This window comes from Actinia tenebrosa, unplaced genomic scaffold (genome assembly GCF_029948245.1).
Source record: "Actinia tenebrosa isolate PJP-AT-01 unplaced genomic scaffold, QUT_ActTen_1.0 PGA_scaffold2__45_contigs__length_23673736, whole genome shotgun sequence".
Taxonomy (NCBI): Eukaryota; Metazoa; Cnidaria; class Anthozoa; order Actiniaria; family Actiniidae; genus Actinia; species Actinia tenebrosa.
This window is the reverse complement of record NW_028292579.1, coordinates 7,702,507-7,724,741: the sequence shown is the minus strand read 5'-3', so window position 1 is coordinate 7,724,741 and position 22,235 is coordinate 7,702,507. Positions and strand designations below refer to the sequence as shown.

Below are 22,235 nucleotides of genomic sequence, written 5' to 3'. Positions count from 1 at the left end.
AAAAACGTGCAGAGAATCACGGACTAAAATAGAATAAATAATGAAATAAAAATGCCTAAAATATGTGAAAAATTGTCAAAATGAATCTAAGTAAGTCACCATTGAAGATCGCTGAATTTTAAGATTTTTCTTTGCAATTTTTTCTCTAGAGGACCTGTCTTCTTTTTCAAAAAAGTATGAATATTTATTAGAAAAATTCAATAAAGCCACTTGTTCAATCTCTACCTGGTTGATATTCTCCATCACAAAGAAGCCTTAGACTAATTTCATCATTAATACGATCAGTTCTCATTATTTATTGATACTGTTCTGATAAGGTCCTTTGTTTTATTTTGTTTAGTTCAGTTTACCCAGAAGAGAGCACGTGGGATTCATCTGTAATCAGTCAGTCTATCTTTTGATCGAATCTTAACCCCAGAAAAACTCGAACTCTAAACTAAGAACAAATCTAAAGTGGAGTAAAGAGAATGGTTGGGAAACTAGTCGCTTTAGTTTTTCTTTTTCTAGTGATTCAAACATGTTGTTCCAATAAGTATAGCAAAGAAGCGAACCAACAGAAAACAGACGATCCTGGACCGTGTCTTGATGATGGCAAACCTAAGTTATATCGCTGGGATCCTGTGGAGGTATTTAGAATATTCTTTACTTAATACTGTTTTAAAACCCTTCGCTATTGAATAGCACTTGCTGTAATCAAAATCTTAATTAATCTGTTGCAAATAAGCATTTTGAATTCGAATTGAATATAATACTTTTTAACTCTGAAAAAAACGAAAGGGATTTTTTTCATTTTACAATACTTATTTTTTCCTGCTACTAAACGACACTTTCTTTCCTTTTTTGAAGTAATTTGTCTAAATGATGTCTAAAGTATTTTTCAGTAAACTGCTGATGGCATTGAATAAACGCCCTACTGACGAAATGTTTTGAAATTTAGCACATCTTCATCAATTTATATATATTTCAACCATCCACTTTAAAAATGGCAATCATTTAAATTCCACGGCTTTTTCAAAAATTAGAAAAAAAAGTTTAGTGAAATTTTTAGGCCTGGAATTCAAATTAATTGACCGGATGTACCTGTCTCATAAAGCTAGCGAGCACGTTATGTGAAAATGACCATTGAAAACTTTCTAGGTTTCTAGTTTCTCAAATTTTTTTCCTAATGAAAACATAGTTTAACTAAACACGTTTAGGTGTTAATGGGGTATTAGTCTTTTATATCTCTGTCTGACTTTTTTATCTTATTGCCTCAATTTGCTTAGGAGGGTAGGGGTGGGGGGTTAGCAAGTCTTTGTAAACTCTATAGCAATGGAATTGAAAAAAGGCGAGAATAAAATTGTTACTAGCAACACTGATATAGGAAATAATTGTGAGAATATGTGGACCGCGTAGCACTTATGAAATACATGAAAATGTAGAAATTCGGAAAAAATGGTGTCGAATTTGAGTTTGAGAATTTTTGGTTGCTCAGATACTATGCTAATTACTTCTTTGCCATTAAACTGTTTCGAAGTCTTATTAGTTATTTTCCTATCGATCGCATTATTATATTGAAAATATTTCGCTGGCTGACCAATCAATTGTACCCATTTTGCTGAATCTCAGAACAGATTTGTTTTATTGTAAACGGTATAGTTAAACAATAGTTAAGTAAAAGGATAGGGTTAGGGGTTTGTTTAGGTGAGGGTGAGGGATAGCTGGATTGGAGTGGCCTGTCTTTTTATCTTAATACTAAGTTACGATTGTTTTCACAGGTTGGTCATGTACGTAAAATAAAGTTAGAAGGCAACAAGAAGTATAGAATAATAACAAGGGCTAAGTTTCCACCAATCTTTGGTGAGTAAAAAAGGGGAGAAACCATTACTGGGACAGAACCATTTCTCCAGTTAAAAGGGGAGGAGGGTTCCTCTCTTCTAGTGTGCCACCACCGATTTAAGCACGAAATAAGCCGGCTCTCCTTCAGTGCTAGTTGATATTAGTCATTCCGAGGTTGGGTAAAAGACTTGGTGGATTTGGCATTGCAGTGCATTTTGGGATTGGTTTAGGGCAAGGGAGACGCCGTCATGGAAATATGTTCTCTAAAACAGTCGCACAGTGTACTGCAATGTCGACTCCACCCAGTCTTTTCTTTAACCACTTAACGGCTCACACCAATAACCTTACTAATCCATCAAAATTAAATTGTAAATTTTTTTGCCGGTTAATAACAGTCCAGTTATTATGTCCTGTAAAGGGCTTATTAAAGCTTTCGGAAATGCGACTGAGAGTTTTCCTCAATCTCGAGCTGTCTGTTTCACTAAGACATGAAAAACGCTCTAATGTGATTTGATGGAATATTGAAAGAAAAATATAATGATAACAGCTTTACAGCTAACTTTCTTTCTCCTGCAACATCACTGTCAGCTTCTAAGTTGCACTCACCTTTATTGTTTCTTGATTCTTTTCTCAGAAATCCCCAACTTCCTGACGGCAGAAGAATGCGATCACATCATCGAGTTGGCCAAAAAAGCAGGCATGCACACAAGTGATTTACACATGGATCCTATCACACAAGACCATATGAACCGAATCAGATCTACTGAAGGTATCTCAAAAAATTAACTCTTGTTATTACAGTCCAGGGCCCGATTGTACAAAGGGTGGATAGCGCCATCCGACGGATAAACCTTATCCAGTTGATTAATTTATTGCATACTAGAATCGACTTATCCACTGGATGAGGATTTATCCGTTGGATAGCACTTTCCACCTTTCGTACAATTGGGCCTCGAACCTTACGTAAAACTTAAAGTAAGGATTTACTTAGCGTACCGTGCCGTGATTGCATGACGGTGCCGACAATATCCATTTTGATTGTATGGGTAACATCAAGCTACCTAATTGGATAGGCAGCAATGTTATGCACTTTAATTCACTCGTACACAATTCTCACACTAAGTGGTTAAAATACAATGGTAAAGAGGTCATGTTGGCTCATGTAAAGCGATTTTCGTATTGGATAATATAATACTAGCAGACAACGGAACGGCCAAGTAGTAAAGTGGGTGGCTGTGAAAGAGCCTAGTCGGCTTTTAATGCTTCAACGAGCATTTTTTACATGATCACGCACTACATCGTTTTTTAAGTCGAAAAGTACTATTTAAACTGGCAATTTTGACGCACAACTTCAGCGGCGTTCCAATTTTATTTCATTTTACTTCATCGCACCACAAAGTTTCTAGTGCAAATGTCATAAAGAAAAACCTTTTATTAAAAATATAATTTGCTACAACTAATCTTTATGCATGGGCTAATTTCAACAACCAGGTCATTCCAACAGTACAGCAGGATATTTTCTTAACTGGGATGCTAATAGAGACTACGAAATCACTAGAGACGAGGTAACATATGTTACACGTAAACATTTGTTGCAACACTTGCATGCAATATTTCATCACTGCATTCAACATTCATCAAGGGCTCCTAGAGGCGCGATTACACAGAGAAATTTTCTCTGCAAATTGTCTCGCAAGTTGCATGGAACATTGCAGCATGTAACGCATTGTAGCGCAATTTGAAAAAATGTTGCGAAACAAGTTGCAGCATTAATTGTTTGTGTCTCCTATGCACAGTGTAAACACTCATGCAATTTGTGTCGCAACGTCGTTGAGATAATTGCTCCGTGTAATCGCGTTTTTAGTTAAGCGACACTCTACTGGCATAACATACGCATATGCACAAAGCATATCATCACTGCATGCAATGTTGTGCACAACTTCGATCACGTGCACCTAAATAATCGACACCATGAAACACAATAGCAGACGTTATTGTTCTCACTTGTAGTATTGTTCTCGCACTTGTAGTAAAAGGTCACTCGAATTAGTTTTCTGCGATACTTGTGCACAGCATTTCATCACTGTATGTGCAGCATTTCATTTGGCTGAACAAACGATGACGTTCGGAAACAATGGACTACTTCGACGATGCGTCGGCCATCTTGAATTGCAAGGCATTATGGGGCGTCCAGGGGGCAAATAGACAAAGCTTTGTTACAGTGATGACGCTGATTGACATTAAAGTGAAGTCATTAAAACCGCGAAATAGATCTTAGACTAATGCACATTAGCAGACCCTGATTCGATTGTTTTCTTTTGTGTCTATTGATCCCTTGCACTGAGTCCCTAGAGGAATTGATCTTGGGGACAAAACAATAGGTTTTTTTGCATAAGAAAAGACGGCCTTTTGTTTTCTCCTCCAGAAGCAATTCCTCTAGGAAATCAATGCGAGGGGTCTATTTGACTATTGTACGTTGAGTAGTATTTTTTATTACACGGGTTAAATGCCTTCACTTTGACACTTCACAAGAGATGAATTAAAAAAACAATGGAAAGTTCCACATGTAAGTAAATATATCAAAGATCGTGGGGTCATCATTTCAGCATCTTCGCTTTGTTTTGCTTCCGGGGCTACCCATAATGCCTTGCGATTAGTCCATTGTAGATGTTGCTAGTAACCCATTATCACTTATAGTATAACTACATGCTCTTAATAATCTATAGATCAAGATATTTGCTGAGAGAGTTAAGTATCTTATTCTTGAAGATCAAGACATTGACGAGATGTAAGTGTCCAGTTATGCAATCAAAAAATCATTAAAACCATTTGAAATCTCATTAAACATTTGCAAAAGAACATCAATTTTATAGAAGCCTGAAATTGAATTTAGGATAGAGCAGTTTTCGTAAGATCGATCCCGTAAGCGTGCCGTGACCGTGATGTTGCCTAGAATTTTAGTTGGTTGATTCTTTCAGTGCCGTGACCGTGTTTACACGTGTTTATGCCGTGTTCCGGATATCTGATTGGATGGAGAGTAAATTCTGGCTTGCTGTGTCATTACCGTGAAGGTGTCACGAGCTTTTCAGAGTCATACGAAAACTGCTCTAAACTAAATCAGGGCACGGCTAAATCACGGATTAAATTGACCGTAGTGAAAAGATTAACAATAATTTATTTTTATACAAGTGCATATAATAAATCCGGCGCGCTCATTGGTCACAATTTACGTCTTATGCTGTTATATATTCACCTACAGGTGAATATAGCGTGCGGAATATAGGGTGCACGCGCACGCTTTTTTATGGATTTGTGCCCCTTGCAGAGATAAATAACATTTTTAAAAATCTCTCTCAGTTATTTATTAAAATCACTTTTGTTAAAAATACCAAAAAAAGACTCGCGTGTAGGTAAATATTCCCCGATATTCACTTCGCCTTCGGCGAAAAATTGTTAAATAATAGAACCTCAAAAAATTTAATATGAATAAATTTTTGCGAATACTAATACTATTTCGATTTTCTTAGGATTCAAAATCTTGATCTCAAAGAGCTGGAAGATGGTGAGTTAAGATAAATACTGAAATTAAAAGTAACAGAATACAGCGCTGTGAGCACTCTGATTGGATAAAAATATTTAGATTCCATTTACATTACATGCATCAGGTTGCTTACTTTGCTGTGATTAGTCAACAGCCATTGCGCAGTTGATATATTGCATTTGATGTGATAAGCACTAGGATTATGATGCAACAGAATCCTCTTAGCTTGCTCTTATTGGTCAAAATCCTTATCATTTCCCATTTGCTATATTAGACAGTTGTAGTATCAGAATGCGCACTTTCATTGGCTGAAAAACTTTAGATTTCATCTATAATATGCTTAGATGGCTCTGATTGGTCAAAAGCAGCACTATTAGGAAGTTGAAATATTAATCAGATGTAAAAGTATCGTACAGTTGCTCTGGTCGCCTAAAACTGTTTCACAATTCACTGCAATTCCAGGATCTCCGGTTTCCTCCCTCCGTAAAAAGCAACATGTGAGTTGAGTGTTGTAAGTTGTAAATATACAATGTAGTGGTATTGCGTGTGAAGGGCAGCAAATGGATGAGCCCCGTATGGGGAGTGGTGGTCGTAAAATATAAGTTTATAAGTTTAAGTTCAATTCCAACTCGACCATGTGTTTTCCTTAACCTTAGTACAGCTAATGAGGAACAGACCATCATGTAAAATATACACACAAGAATGAGGACGTATTTTTATGTTTTTTGATATATTTATGTGGTTTTCAGGTATCATTACTTACCCAGAATGGCAGACGCTACGAACAAACGCCATCGACATGTACTTCAATGACCTCAAAGATCACCATCCTCATCACCGCGACCGATACAGCAAACAAGTATGGCTCTTCCAAGGAAAGAAATCTAGCAAAATAATGAAAACGTTGAGGAAAAGGTACATACTATAGACCCCTTGCATGCGACGTCAAAGCAGCTCAATTTGGAGGACAAAACGAAAGAATTTCAATCTCGTGAGGATTGTAAACCTATTGCTATGTCCTCCAAATTGAACTGCATTCAGACGTGCTGCAAGGGGTCTATAAGGGTCTATAGAGCGATTTGGTTCGCAAGCACGAAACAAGGACAACGCTTGCAAAAGCCATGTGCAAAGTAAATATATTATTTCCATTTCATTGCGCATTCTTATTTCCAGAGCTTGCATTCCTTTGGTTTCTGCCAACAAAATAAGGCTTAGGGAAGAATCCAAATGAATCCCCCTTTTTTTCTAGTAACGGCATCATTATTTTGGTGGTTTTTATTGCCTTAGTATCAAATCAGAAAACAGTGGCAGTTAGGTTTTCCCTATCGTTTCTATTTCATGGCGGAGATCAAAACGAGCGCAGCTGCTGAGAATGAGAACGACATGTGTGGTGAGCGCAAGGGCAAAGTATTAATGTTTGATTTGCTTTAGGCTTTGGAAATTAACAAAGCTTCCTAAAAACATCATTTATGGTGGAGAACCCTTGCAGGTAAGTGAATGGTACCAACAAAATTTTGCCCCCTCTCCCCACCCCCACCCCCGCTACCGCGACCAATCCCACACCCACGTCGAAGGTCAGGGATATGCTCTTCTTTTTTGACTTTCTAAAACGTCATTGCCACTGTGTTGCATCCTAAATTGCCTTACTTTTGAGATATAGACCCCTTGCACTGAGTCCCTTGAGGGATTGTTCTGGAGGACAAAACTGGATTTTTTTGCATAACAAAAGACACTCTATTGTTTTGTCCCCCAGAACAATTCCACTAGGAATTCAATGCAAGGGGTCTATATGGCAGGTGGTACCGTGACATAAAACATTTACGGAAAAGCTAATAATCTATTTTCGTTACCAACATTATCCTTTTAAAACTCCTGTAGGTGGTAGGATACGACAGGCGAGGTCATTATAATGCTCATTATGATGGCACAAGAAGATCCGACTTTCCTAAAGACAAGTGCTGTCATTTTGATCTTCTTGGTGTTCCATACTGCAGACTTTGCAGGTAACGTTATTGAAAAAAATAAATAACTTGCGCGCGTGCCGAATGCAGTTTTATTATATACTTAGGATAGTACGCGCGCGCTGATTGGTCGAAAACTGTGCTTTACTAGTGAACGGAGCACAGTGCTGACGCCATCCGTGAGCGCGAAGTGTTGCTAGATCTTGCGACCGTCTTTCTTTTTGCGTAAATAAATTCAATACCGGAAAAAAGTAACTATATATTAAAACGAATTAAACAGCTTTTTCCTTACTCCATTCAGTAATAAGGCACTTAGGAAGCGCTGTAAGCACTCAAGAGGTGTGAGAAGAACTCTACTACGGCTCGTGCTTCTCCTTACACTTCTTTCGTGCTTATGTCACATCCTGCGTACTTTATTACTGAACAGGGCACGGAAAAAAGCTGTTCGTGGGGATTGGCAGAACACGAGAAACGTTTAGAAACACAACGCGTAGCGGAGATAGAAATTGCGCGTGTGCGTGTGCGTGTTCTCATAAAGTACGCGCTCCCAACCAATAAGTGTTCTTACTACACATTGGCTCATTTAATTGCACGTCAGAAGCCTTGGTGGTAAATATCCGTAATGCTGTTCCCCCTCCCTAATTCAATGTTGATTGATACAGCTTAGTCTAATATTTTTTAAAGAGGCAAAAGCACCACGAACCATCAAATGAAGTACGCCCAGTCTTTTACTACGTTTTCCTTCTATTAACAACATGTACTACTCCTGGTCTATCATTAACATTTTGTCATTTATCAATGCCTAGATACATAACTGTCCTGTATTATCTCAATGACGTCGAGGAAGGAGGAGAAACAGCTTTCCCGGTGGCTGACATAGAGAACTTCAACGAAACTGTATGTCTATATTTACTATTCTCTTATTTTTTGTTCCATGTTTTCATTTTCCCCCGGCATATTTTCAGTTGTAGTTTGCCGGAAACTATGTTCGTTTCAAATCCACAGTAACATCAGGTAGTCATTGGTTAGTTCTGACTTATTATTTATGATTTTCACTGAAATTCTCTTTGGTAATAGACTCCTTTTCTCATTCAATGTGTACCGCTGTTTTGATCACAATCGATTCAGTTGTACAGGTTTGCCTTTTGTGCAAGTGAATAATTTGGTCATACTGCTAAACCTACACAAAATGAATCTCTAGTCAAGGATTACAGCGGCATTAGTATTGCAGTGGGAAAAAACGATCGAGTATGATGAAAATCTTATTTCGCATTTGCAGGAATTCAGAGATCGCAAACAAGGAAATCTCTACAATCTATACAAATACTGCCATTCAGCAAACCTCGTGGTTCCTCCCAAAAAAGGTAAAGCCATAATGTGGTACAATTTCTTACAAGACGAGAAAACTGGATGGATGGGACCACGTGACGACAGATCTTTACACGGCGGATGTGACGTCAAAAAGGGAGAAAAATTCGTGGCCAATAATTGGCTGCCAGCACCGGAAGCTGATTCATTTCATTTGAGAAGTGATTATCTTGATGATGAAGAATTAGACGAAGCATAAGATTCACGTATTAGTCTTATAACTATTCCGTTCCCTTTTGTCATGTTCTCATGAAGAAAGGTTAAATTCAAACTCACAATAACAGTCTTCTAACTCAATCCACACATACCGCTTGCACATTTCTTACAATTTATTCATTTGCAACGTGGCTTAACCTGTTTAGTCAGTGGTCAAAGTTTACAGTAGTATTTATGGATAGATAAAAGGTCGAGTTGACATTGCGCAGTGCATTTTAGGGCTGTCTTAGGGGACATATTTCCATATGGCGTCCATTTCGTTCCCTAAACAGCTCCAAAATGCACTGCGCAATGTCAACTCAACCCAGTCTTTCTCAACCTCAGAATAGTTAATATCAATAGCCTTGGTTTTTATCATTAGCATACTTACTCTTATTACTTTTATCATTTTTCTTGCTGGTGTTGACATACCCTTCTTGTAAAGACGGTGCAAGACCCTGTCGACACAAAATACAAATAAATAAAATACGTGACACAATATGACAAGGAGACTATTAAAATTTACGTACTATAATCTATGATCCACTATAGATAATGGACTAAAATAATATGCACTTGAACTAATACACTTCCTTGTACAATCACAATGAGACAAAAGCATCAAACTAGCAAAACAAAACAAATAAGCTGATATTTTGAATTCGGCATTATTATGTTTCGTATTATTGAAAACCAAATTTGGTTTACAAAAATGGATATAAAAATAACAAATTAATTTAATGAAACTTAAACATGACGTTGAAAGTGCAAACTGTAAACATATGAAAAAGTACTGTAAAATCAAATACACTAGATCCTTTACGAAGCTGTCACCTATTAAAGTGCACACGCACTATTGGGAACCATTTGAACAAATTTCTTATTGCCAAACTTGATGTTAACACTAAGTTTTCTCTCAGATATCCAGGTTCGTTTCTTGTTCCTAAATAGCCAAAGTTTTTTTTTCATCTCGTGATTGGTTAACTTTCTTCAAGTGGTTCCAGTAAGTGTGTGCGCACAGTAAGCGACCAATCGGCTATTTGCCAAAGTCCCAAAATGGGATTTTGCAGTCGTTTCTAGAAAGTATCTAGCACTTGTTAGTGCTTAAACGTAGGTTTATTGTTACAATTTACGTTAAATAAACTATTTATAAATTTTTATCAATATAATAAAATTAAAAGAATCAAAGTAGTACAAGTTCTTATAATTTATAGCTGACAAGCTCACCTCAAAAATTTACACATCCACAAAATCCGTACAGGGTACATACGGTACATCTCAATGCTCATGTTCCAGCTGCTGCTGATAGAAGTGTTGTCATTACCCCCAGTTTTGGAAGGGAAGTTAATGATAATGTTGTAGCTGCTGGCGATGGAAGTGTTCTCATTGCTGAAAGTTCTGGATGGGAAGTTAATGCTAATGTTGCAGCTTCTGGTGATGACAGTGTTCTTATTGCTGACATATTTTGATGGGAAGTTGATGTCATGTTGTTTATTTAGTACCGTTCTTACAAGTGTCATATTAATAATAATAATAATGGAACTTATATAGCGCACATATCAAAATTCATGGCGCTTCACAATAAGAAATAAAATAAATAACAGACGTATGTTACAATATTAATGAAATGTCATACTTCATTGATGTTCACTTTGAACCAGAGGAGACAAAGTTCTTGAACAAATGAGTTTTCAGTTCATTCTTAAATAATTGGATTGAAGAACTTTTCCTAATTTGAAGTGGGAGGTCATTCCATAGTTTAGGGCCAGCAACGTAAAAAGATCTGTCACCATAGGTCACCAGACGAGATCTTTGTTCTTCTAGATACTCCATGGTTGTAGATCTGAGAGTGCGCAAATTTTTCCTCGATTTTATAGCATCAGCCAGGTATGGGGGAGCCATATCATGCAAGCACTTGTACACAATGAGCAATATCTTGAATATAATTCGGAAACGGACAGGAAGCCAGTGCAATTCTATCAAAACTGGAGTGACATGATCAAATTTACTCGCTTGAACTACTAATCTAGCTGCACAGTTCTGAATATACTGAAGCCTTTTCAAAAGATATTTCGGTAGACCATAGTAGAGTGAGTTACAATAGTCCAACTTGGAGGTAATAAATGCATAAATCACACTCTCTGTAGAAGAATCAGTAAGAAACTTTCTAATTCTAGCAATGTTCCGGATGAAATAGAATGAGGACTTACAGACTTGCTTGATTTGTTCATGGCTACACAGGAACTTATTTGAATGATCGGAGGGTCAATGTAGGCTTTAAATTTAGAGTGAATTAGCATAATTTCAGTTTTATCCCGATTCAACTTCAGATCATTTGCTTGCATCCACCTCTGAATATCTGCAACACACTTCTCAATGCATTCCTTTGCGTCCAAAAGCTGTCGATGCGACTTATGACTGAAGGCAATGTAAAGTTAAAAATCATCCGCATAGAAATGATAACTCAGCCCATAGCTCCTGATGATGTCAGCTACCGGGAACGTATACAAAACATACAGAAGCGGACCAGGCACTGATCCTTGAGGCACTCCAACATTTAGATCCCAAACAGAAGAGACAGCGTTATTGATTGCGACAAACTGTTTCCTATTTGTCAGATATGAATTGAACCACTTCAATACCATTCCTTTTATTCCAAAATTCTCAGACAGTCTTGACAGTAAGATCTTATGATTTACTGTATCAAACGCGGCCGACATATCCAAGAACACCAAGACCACTGCTTTGGTATCTAAAGATAACTTGTCATAAAATTTGATTTGATAAATACGAATATGTAGCAGCCTATTTCCGGTTAAGCATAGAATGACGTTTCAGTGTTCTTTCCAGGCCGTGCCACTGCGGGAATCGCCGCATAAAAAAACAGGAATGGCGCATAAATTTCAACTCTATACGCCCCCCAAGGACGCATGAATTATTCATAGAATACTTCCTGATAGTTTTAAAAGATTTAGAGTACTTTTGAAATAATAAAAGTCGCATTATAATTGTGACGTTATTCTATATTAACATGTCACGCTAGTATCACATTGTAACTCAAGACCTTATAGATAACTTGATTGCTTAGGTGTACTCAGTTGTACTTAGTACGAGTAAACGTGATTCTCAATCGTATACGTCTTTCATTCCTTCTGTCTCCCTCGATACTCTCTCACTACACAGCAAGGATACATGGTGTCAGAAGTGGGATAGCGTGAACAAAAACAAGATATTTGCTACGATGCTCTTGAAAGATCAAAAGGTCAAGTTTCAACTAGATTATGGAGCGACAGTAAATATTACTCCTGTGGACATCTACACTAATGTATGTAATGACTTCACGCTCCCCCTTTTAAAGAAAACAGATACCAAATTACGAATGTTTAAAAAAAAGATCGAAAAAATTGAGATCGAAACACGCAATCCTAAGAATCACAATAGCCACACGCTACGCTATTTAGTAGTCACGCAAGGTCATAGGCGCTTGAAGCTCAGGCTATTCAGCATTTTGATCTCATAATAATTAACAATGAGAACATCTTATCGGTCGCAGCGGAAGCGTCCGCGCAAAATGATTTACTTAGGCCCGGGTCGCACTTGGACCAATTTCAGAACAAATCTGTTTAGTTTAGTGAAAAACTGTCAAAATACTGTCATCACTGTACCGATACAAGTGCAACCGATTTGTTTTGAACCGTTCTGAATTTGTGTTTTGCAACAGAACTTCAAAGACGCCGATGTACTCCCGAGAAGTTTTCTCGTTCAACTAATAAAACGGCGATAAAAACGCCAGTCATTATTTCCGGTGCCGATGCGCTGAAAGAGAACTGTATGTTCTTCTCGAAAACACAGGATCAACACTAGCCAACGCAGCTGAATCAACATGAATCCCTATTTCTACAATTGGGATGGTCCAGCGGACCAGTTCGAGCAATATCAACCGGGCACCCTATTCAGGCGTCGTCTCGACGATCATTCGTCATTAACTATGATGCCATCAAATATTCCTCACATGGGATATGTAGCGACAACTCCAAGCATAACAAGGACGCCATCTCCCTACAATTTACAATCAGGCAAATCCAGTTCGGCCTCAGGACTCAGTAAGTCTAGTACGGATACGTCCAGCACAAAAACGCAAAGGTGGACCGAAAAAGAAGAAAGCTGCCTCGTACAGCTCTGGAGTGATAACTTCACTCGCCTAGAATCTAGGCATGCCAAAGTTGTATGGAAGGAGACATCAAAAGTAGTAGGCAAGTCCGTTCCCCAGTGCAAAAGAAAGATGCAGTATCTAAAAGATAAATACAAAGAGGCGAAAGATCATAATAGAAAACAGATTGGCGGTGAAAGAAAATACTCTCCATTCTATAACGAAATAGATGCGGTACTCGGTTGCCGTGACGTGGTCACACTACAGTCACAGTACAGCACGTGGCGGAGTCAAGTCCATTTGCCGAGACAAAAGGAGACTCCAAAAAAGAATCCGCAATACGCAATACTCCTATAGCGTTAAAGGGTATTCCAGAACCAGTGGAAGTTCCTACCGACTAGGTTTCCTCCATGGTAGTGGCAACTAAACGGAATGGCCAGATACGACTATGCATCGACCCTAAGCCACTGAAAAAGGCACTAATGAGTAACCATTATCCCTTACCAGTTATTGACGACCTACTACGTAAGTTGACAAATGCTCGACTATTCACAGTAGTGGACGCAAAGAATGGTTTCTGCCATGTACAGCTAGACGAGGAAAGCAGCTACCTAAATACTTTTGGCACACCCTGGGGAAGGCACAGGTGGACTCGCATGCCTTTTGGAATTTCCGTAGCTCCCGACGAATTCCATAGACGACATGACAACGCCCATTGCAGGTCTAGATGGAGCCCATCGATCTTTGACGACATCCTACTGTATGGTGTCGGTGAAACTGATGCTGAAGCTCAGCATGATCACGACACAAAGTTCTGTGTACTCTTCCAGAGATGCCGTGAGAAGGCTGTTTAACTCAACAAAGACAAACTGAAGCTTTGTTGTACTGAAGTAACATTCATGGGTCACACCGTGACCAGGGATGGTCTAAAGCCAGACCCAGCAAGCTGGAAGGCATCCAAGATATGCCGTCTCCGCAAACCAAGCAAGACGTGAAGCGTTTCCTCGGCATGGTGAACTGCCTCCATCGTTTTGCACCTAACCTTTCAGATGCCACAGCCCCTCTGAGAGACCTGCTGAAGGAAACGAACCCGTTCTGTTGGGACACACCCAAAGAACAAAAATTCGAGAAAGTAGAGAACATATTTTCAGAAGCTGTCACGGAATAACTTAAGTAGATCTTAGGGGATTTAGTTCATTATTGTTATCAGGTGTTAAATCAGAGAGGAATTAAGTCGAGAAGAAGACTGTACTAAACAAGAACGACAACCGCTTGGGAATGAGAGACTTTACAGAAGCCTTGAAAACCAAAAAGTAAGCATGCTTAAAACAAGGAACACTATTCCATCACGTTAGCTTATTTAGGTAGAAAAAAAGGAAGAATCATAGCTTGGATATTTCTAAAGAATCCAAAGTTAGAACATTAGAAATACAAACTTTACAAGATATCACATCATTATTATTATATTACCATTTCCAAGTCTATGAATAAGTTACCAATAAAGTGGTATCGAGTTAACAGTTTATTTAAGTTATCTAATTTATCTAAGAAAATACAAGTTATTGATTTTCAAAATTAGAGTGGAAATTAGCTTTAGGATAATCAATAATAAAAGTGGTTGTGATACATGCGTTTGTTGATTTCTTTGAGGGAAGGCTTAAGGTATGTCGGCATAACTAGGGTGACATCCAACTGTTCGGTAACAGAAGTACCTGTTCTGAAGTTCTTCAACTGCCAAGACAATGTGGAAATCCAGTGTGATGCCTCAGAAAGAGGATTGGGAGCCTGCCTCATGCAGAATGGCCAACCAATAGCATATGCCTCTCGTTCGATGACCGACACTGAAACAAACTACGCTCAAATAGAGAAAGAAATGCTAGCTATCATATTTACTGTCGAACGCTTCGAGTAGTGTCTACGGCCGAGTCGTTCTCGTGCAAACAGACCACAAGCCACTGGAAAGTATCCACAAGAAAAGCCTTATCAGCGCGCCAAAATGTCTTCAACGTATGCTTCTCAGACTACAACGGTTTGATCTAACCGTTACCTACAAGAAGGGTCCTGAGATGGCATTAGCAGATACTCTGAGCCGTACCTACAGTACAAACCAGAACCCCAGTATACATGATACAATTCTTACTTGTTTCTTAAGAAACCCAGGCTGTCATCCAGAAAGCTAATGAGTCCGATGAGTCCTTGAGAGAGCTGAAGTCGGTTATACGCAAGTATAGCCGCTAACTAAAGACGAAGTCTGTGTGAATATTAGAGACTACTTTCCTGTCAGAGACGAGCTCACACTACAGAACGATCTGATATTCAACAGAGAACGACTAGTTTTCCCGAAGTCCGTCCGGAATGACATGATACAGAAGATACATGCAAGCCATGTAGGTATACAAAGATGCCTATGTAGAGCCGGTGAATTTCTATACTGGCCTGGCATGAATAAAGAGGTAGAAGAATACGTCTCAAGATATGAAACCTGCAACAACTATCGCAGTGAACAAGCTAAGGAACCGTTGATCTGCCATGAGCTTCCGACGAGGCCATGGGAGAAAGTCGCTGTCGACATATTCGAGCTTGATCAGAAAGAGTTCCTTGTTACAGTCGACTACTGCTCAAGCTACTTTGAAGTAGACAGACTATTGATCATAACAGCAAAGGAGGTAATTAGCAGGATTAAACCACACTTTGCTAGACACTGTATTCCAGATACCGTTATCTCTGACAATGGTCCACCCTTCTCATCATCATATTTCTAACAGTTTGTAGACCTTTATGGATTCTTCAGATTTACCTACACTTTAAAATTCTGAACAATGTCAACTGTCCTAAACAACTAAATGGAATACTAGTTCCAAGGGCAAAATTACATAATAAAAACTTAAGAAATCAATCGAATCTTAATGTTAAGAAAACAAAATCAGCACAGGGACAAAAAACATTGGAAATTGCAGCTTCCAAAGATAGGAATCTGTTACCAAATAAGTTAAAGAGCATTAAAATTCTAGGTACTTTTAAAAAAGAACTTTACAAATTCCTAAGACAGAAAGATATAGTTAGCCATAAGTGTTCCTTGTAAATTAATTAGATTTTATTATTTATTTATTTATTCGTTTATATATATCACTATCTTTTAATTAATAAACATATTACTACCATTTTTAATTATTATATTATTATAATTGTAAATTTTAATATAGTACTTAATATTTTTTAGCTACACTGGTCATCTATTGATATCAGTATTTTATAATACTGAAGGATTTACCAGTATAAATAAAGTTTATTATTATTATCATCATTATTATTATTATTACTATCATTATTATTCGAGCACGCAACAAGCTCTCCAGGCAACACCCAGTCTAAAGGTAAGGTCAAAAACGCTGTCCAAAAAAAAACACAAGAACCTGATGAGGAAGGCCACAGACTCAAAGTAAGACCCCTATCTAGCCCTCCTGGATTGGAGAAACACACCATCCGAACAGCTAAACTATTCACCCTGTCAAAGAATCTTCGGTAGACACACGAAAACACTGCTGTCAACGTCTGCCAACCTAATTAAAAAACCGCAAATACCAGAGGTACAACAAAGACTCGAGCTACAAAAGGCGAAAAAGTCTTACTACTACAATAGAGGAGCAAAGGAGCTACCTGAGTTGCAACCAGGTGATAGTGTAAGGATACAACCTACTCAAGCTATATAAGTATTGGACACCGGCCCAAGTAGAGTCTAAGTTTGATATCAGGTCACCTACCGGGTAAGGACTGAGGATGGCAGATTATTAGCTGTTATGTCTAAACACTGATCTTTACGTGCTTATTAATTTAATCTATCAATTGAGTTTAATATCTGTATTTTTTATTATTTTTGAATTAAATTGTAAATGAACTCTTTATAATTACTGATCATTGTAAATTACTACTTTCTAACTTTAACTTCATGTGCATATGTATGTACTAATATGTATTTATTTCTATATATTCATTTTTATATATGACAATATACACCTTCATGCTTCATCAAATAATTATATCTAAATTACCCAAGCTTATATAAGACACCTCAAGAATATAAGCCTATGGTTTCTTCTTTAGGTGTCTTCCTTCTGGATATATATACATTCAATTATAAAATCTGCAATCACTATTTCTTTTATTACATATTTGTGCAATTATTGTTAATAGAATTTTGAATACTTGTTACTATATTTCCAGAAAGGTAGATTGAATAAACTGATTGATTGATTGATTGATTCAGGACAAACCCCAGACACCTGCGAAAGACCAAAGAAAACCCTCCATCCATAACCATGGGACATCCACAAAGCCTACCAACCCTACCAACTACTTCACCTGAACAGACCAAGCCTGCACCTGTTACCACACAGCAAACAGCAGGTCATGTTACCACGCAATCTGGAAGGATCAGCAGACCCCCGGATAGCACGCCACGCCTGAAAAACAGTGTATCTGAGTCCTTAACCGTGGATAAATAAAGTTAATTCATTCATTCATTCAAAGAAGACGAGTGAGAGAAAAAATTGGACATTGACAATTGATTTACTATCATAAATATAAGCAGGACAATGACACTTTTTAAATATTATCACAATTAGCTTAGGTAATCACTATTATTATTTTTTTGTTTTTTGTTGAAAGGATGGGAGATGTGACGTTATTCTATATTAACATATGTCACGCAAGTATCACATTGTAACTCAAGACATTATAGATAACTTGATTACTTTTTTAGATGAGAATTCTGAGGTGCATTTATCATCGTCATTATCTGAGTTTCAACCTTTATCGTCGTCTGATATTGAAGAGATCATCAAATCATCACCTTCAAAATCGTGCAGCCTGGACCCAATATCAACTACATTATTGAAGGAAAACCTCTGCGTGGTGTTATCAATAATAACAAGGATTGTCAACATAAGTTTAGGCTCATTGTTTCCATCCTCTCTAAAGAATCCTATTGTCACGCCTTTATTGAAAAAAAAACAACAACATTGGATGCAGAAGTTAAGAGCAATTATCGACCTGTTTCAAACTTATCATTTGTCTTAAAGATTGTCGACAAAGCAGTTGCTCGCCAACTTAACGACCATCTACTCACGAATTATCTTCAAACTTACCAATCTGCTTACAACTGTCTTCATAGTCAGGGTTCCCAGCCATTTTGAAAATAGAATTTCCCTGACTTTTTCCTGACTCTTCCATGACTAAATAACAGATTTCACTGACCTTGTTGAGCATCTTGAATATTAAAAATTGTCAATATGGCCGCATGGACAAGCATGGGCGAGCATGGGCCACATGCCTAACTTTTACCTAGGTCCCTGTGTATCATATTACATAGGATACCCAACGTAATTAAACTGTTCGGCATGAATGATACTAAATACCTCAATATTTTTTTCATTATTTGAAAAGATTTATCTGTCTAATCGAAAATTTCAAACAGCATGAGCATCACACGGATACTCATGGTTAACTTTAACTAAATTCCCTGGCTTTTCCCTGACTTTAGGTAAAAATCGCAATTTCCCTGACTAAATAAAAAATTCCCTGACTTTTCCCTGACTGTGGTTTTCCCTTACTTTTCTCTGACCCCTGGGAGCCCTCATAGTAATAAATTTACATTGTTGCCCATTGGCTGCGGTGTAAACACAATCAAATCCCAAGAGGAACTGGACACGCATTGGGACTTTTGGTGCGATCTTGTTACTTCAACCATAAATGATTCTATACCTAAAGTGAAATGTCGTAATCCTAATCTTCCACCTTGGATTTCTAAAGATTTAGCCAAAGCAATTAAGAAAAAGAAAACTCTATGGGAAAAGTCAGAAAAACCACTGATGCTTCGCTTCGAGAAAAGTTCCGTAAAGAGCGTCAAAAAATCAAGATTAGGAGGATTTCACATAGCGTTAAACTATCTTTCCCTTCTGGGAAAGACGTATTCCAATTTTGGAAGATCTTCTTATTGATTCTGGAGTGTATGCCTGGTTTCGCGATAAACCTTGAGATCAATTTTTCCCTTTAACACTTTATTTTCTTCGCACTTGTGTCGAACGTACAATTCACGATGAACTCCCAACACACACTACAGCAACTTCTTATATAGTCTTTTACAATTATTCTAGAATGTTCTAACATTACATCATAGAAGTTTCCAGAAATTACGATAAATAAGTCAAGCTTAATCTATAAATAGACATTTTATAATCCTAACTTACTAGAACTTTCTATAACAAAGACTAATCAAGAATGTCCTGGAAAGTCTAGAATATTCTATAAAACGTGCTTATAATCATTTCTTCTATCCAATGCCCCTGGAACTACAAATGCATTGATGGCAGGAAAGTGATATAATGGAGTACGAGTCCACAAGATTCCGACAAAAAGGAAGAATATCTTAAAGAAAACTGGCAGCCCTTAAAAGATGGTTTGAGTACGCTGTTACTTCTTTTTAGAGACTTTGAAAGTGAAAGAAAGGCCAAATCAAAGTTATTTGCTTTCTTCGAATATATGTCAATGGTGTCATTGCTTATGCAGTTCATCAAAGCTGAGAGAAGTGGAAATTGGGATTTACATTTGTTCTCCACTGTTGAAATGATGCCATATTTCTACGCCATGGACAGGATGAATTATGCAAGATGGCTCCATGTATACCTGGCGGACATGCATTCGATACAGGAAGACCACCCAGAAGTGTATTCGGAGTTCAGAGCTGGTAACCATAGCGTGAGTCGCTCACAACAGCCCTTTGGTCAAGTTTGGTCAGATATGGCACTTGACTATAAATCAAAAGTAGGTCTGGTTGGCATGACCAGAAAGAGGGAAGCAGTTGATCGTTGGTTTTTGACAAGTCACGAACGTGCATCCATGGCAAGATCACTTAAAGAAATATGCGGCGTAGAGAATGACAGGATAGGGACACATAAGGAAGCAAGTGTTAATTGTATCGAGCAAGATGAGAAGGATGTCCAGAGCCTTGTCTCATGTTTTACCACTGGTTTAATGAATAACCCATTCGTAACTGAAGATGGAAACAGTGCTGACACTGCGCTTAGCAATATTGCAACTGGAGTAGTTCTACCCGAACAAGTTGCAAATCGTCTGGTAAGTTCATCTAGGATCGGAAAACGTAGTATACACAACTTCATCAATTCAAGACTTTTCAAGATACCATTCAAGTTAGTTTTTGGGATCCTCTTACCAAGCTGAAAATTGAGACTTTTAGTACTACTCGGCGGAAGATTTCTCTGAAAGGAACTCGTGAAAAACTCATCACTGTGAATGCTGATCGAGGGCTCTTTGGACGACTGCTTGTTGTGGCGAAAACATGAGAGATTACATTGATTGTTCAAGATTTAACGATTGATTCACTGCTATTTGTATATTTATTGTGTATTGAGGTTTGCACAGATTTTGGCCATTGTTGATAGTTAAAATGAAGCATTCTTTGTCAAATAATGATGATGGTGATCTATCTGTGCGTGACTCTGTAAGCTATGCTGGGTCATCGGGAAGTTGTACATCCAGTGACAAACTGAGAGTCAAAGCCTCTCAAAGCATTTGTCCAACAAGATCACAAAGGTACCCCGCAGCGTTTGCCAGCGATGACGAATATAAATTCTGTGGGTCATTCCAGCAGGTCGACATCGGCAGCAAATGGTACAATATGTCTATGCAGCGAAAAAAAGGAGCACCAGAAGAAGTTCATATATTAAGTTGTGCAAGAAAATAAAACTTCTTTTACCTATCGCCGATAATACTAGTGCTTTAGTCGTTCTTAGTTAGACCCAATCCTTTTATCTGTAACTTAAGAAATATGGATGATTGATTGATGGAACGAGCGAACAAACGAACGAACGAATGATCTGAATGAATGAATGAATGAACGAATGAATGAACGAGTGCACGAAAACCTCGTTTTCTTAATATTTTGTCCATCAAAATACATTCGAATGACATCGTCACGATGAGCGCGCACAGATGAATTTTATGCGCAGAAAGGATTGCGTGCGAATAATGCCCATGAACGTCTTTTGACCCTCGTCTTTTCAAAGCTATTAATGGTATCGCACCTGATTACATATCTGAGCTTATCAACTATAAAGGATAAGGGGAGTTATAACTTAAGATCTAGTAAAGGTTTATTACTTGCCCCATTTAATCGCAAGACCAGGAAAAACATTGGGGGACAGGTCATTTGCTGTGGCGGCACCCGTTCTCTGGAACGCACTTCCCGCAGACCTTCGCGCCATTAAAGATGTTAGTTTGTTTAAGCGCCATCTTAAGACCCACCTTTTTAAATTAGCATTTTAATAGTTTTTTTAGTATTCATCAATATATTTATTCACCTTATTTATAAATAGTTATATAGTTATATATATATTATATTATTATTGTAATGCGCGCATGATCATTGTATGGAATGCGCGCACAAGTGATTAAATTATTATATTATTATTATTATTACTTTAATGCTACTGATAGCTCAGTTAATTTGAAGAGCATCGGGTTAGAACTCAAAAAGTCGTGGGTTCAATCCCACTCAGCCAAGAATTATTCTGATTAACTAACCATAATGAATTCTGGGGTGCTCCCCGTAGGACTTTTTTTCTTTTTTTTTGCTACTGTTAGACGAAGTTCCAAACAGATAAACTTCCGACAAATAGTACTACAATAGTAATAGTACTACTTGGTGAGAGGGAAAAGTGGATTATCTCAGTTCGAAGACCGAGTTTTTACAGAATATTTCTATTTGGTATGACACATACCATTTGTTTTCCAAGCGGAATTTCCGAATTTTCCAGATAAATGGAAAAGCCTTCTCAAAAAGCTCCCGTACGCTCCAACAGAGGTGTCTGCAATAAAAAATATGCTGTCAAGATCAACGTCTGAGCAAATGAAACAACTTTGCTTAAAGGGAAAAAACCAAGCTGTTTCTTGCGAATTGGGAACATTCACGGTCAGTTCGCTTGACGAGTTGATTAAAGTCCATGATCTCCGTGACATAAAGAGCGCAGTCATTAGTGAGCAGCAGTGGTTAGCTAGGCAAATAATTGTGTCAAATGCAGCCTGTTCATACTCAAAGGAGCATCTTAAAGCTTTTGAAATCAAGATCTTTGATAGCCCCAGTGGGCGTTGTATCCTGGATAACAACAGTTATATTCTCGCATCTGAT

General features: G+C 37.9%; 1 protein-coding gene across 1 annotated transcript; it reads left to right on the top strand.

The window, feature by feature from the left end:
• The first annotated feature begins 364 nt into the window (after positions 1-364).
• LOC116299131 (transmembrane prolyl 4-hydroxylase) lies at positions 365-10,071 on the top strand. Its single transcript, XM_031707765.2, has 11 exons — positions 365-626; positions 1,758-1,839; positions 2,453-2,587; positions 3,310-3,383; positions 4,545-4,606; positions 5,346-5,380; positions 6,109-6,274; positions 6,791-6,848; positions 7,238-7,362; positions 8,127-8,217; positions 8,600-10,071. The coding sequence occupies exons 1-11, from the start codon at positions 468-470 to the stop codon at positions 8,885-8,887; spliced, it is 1,275 nt and encodes a 424-aa protein (XP_031563625.2). The 5' UTR covers positions 365-467; the 3' UTR covers positions 8,888-10,071.
• The last annotated feature ends 12,164 nt before the right edge of the window (positions 10,072-22,235 follow it).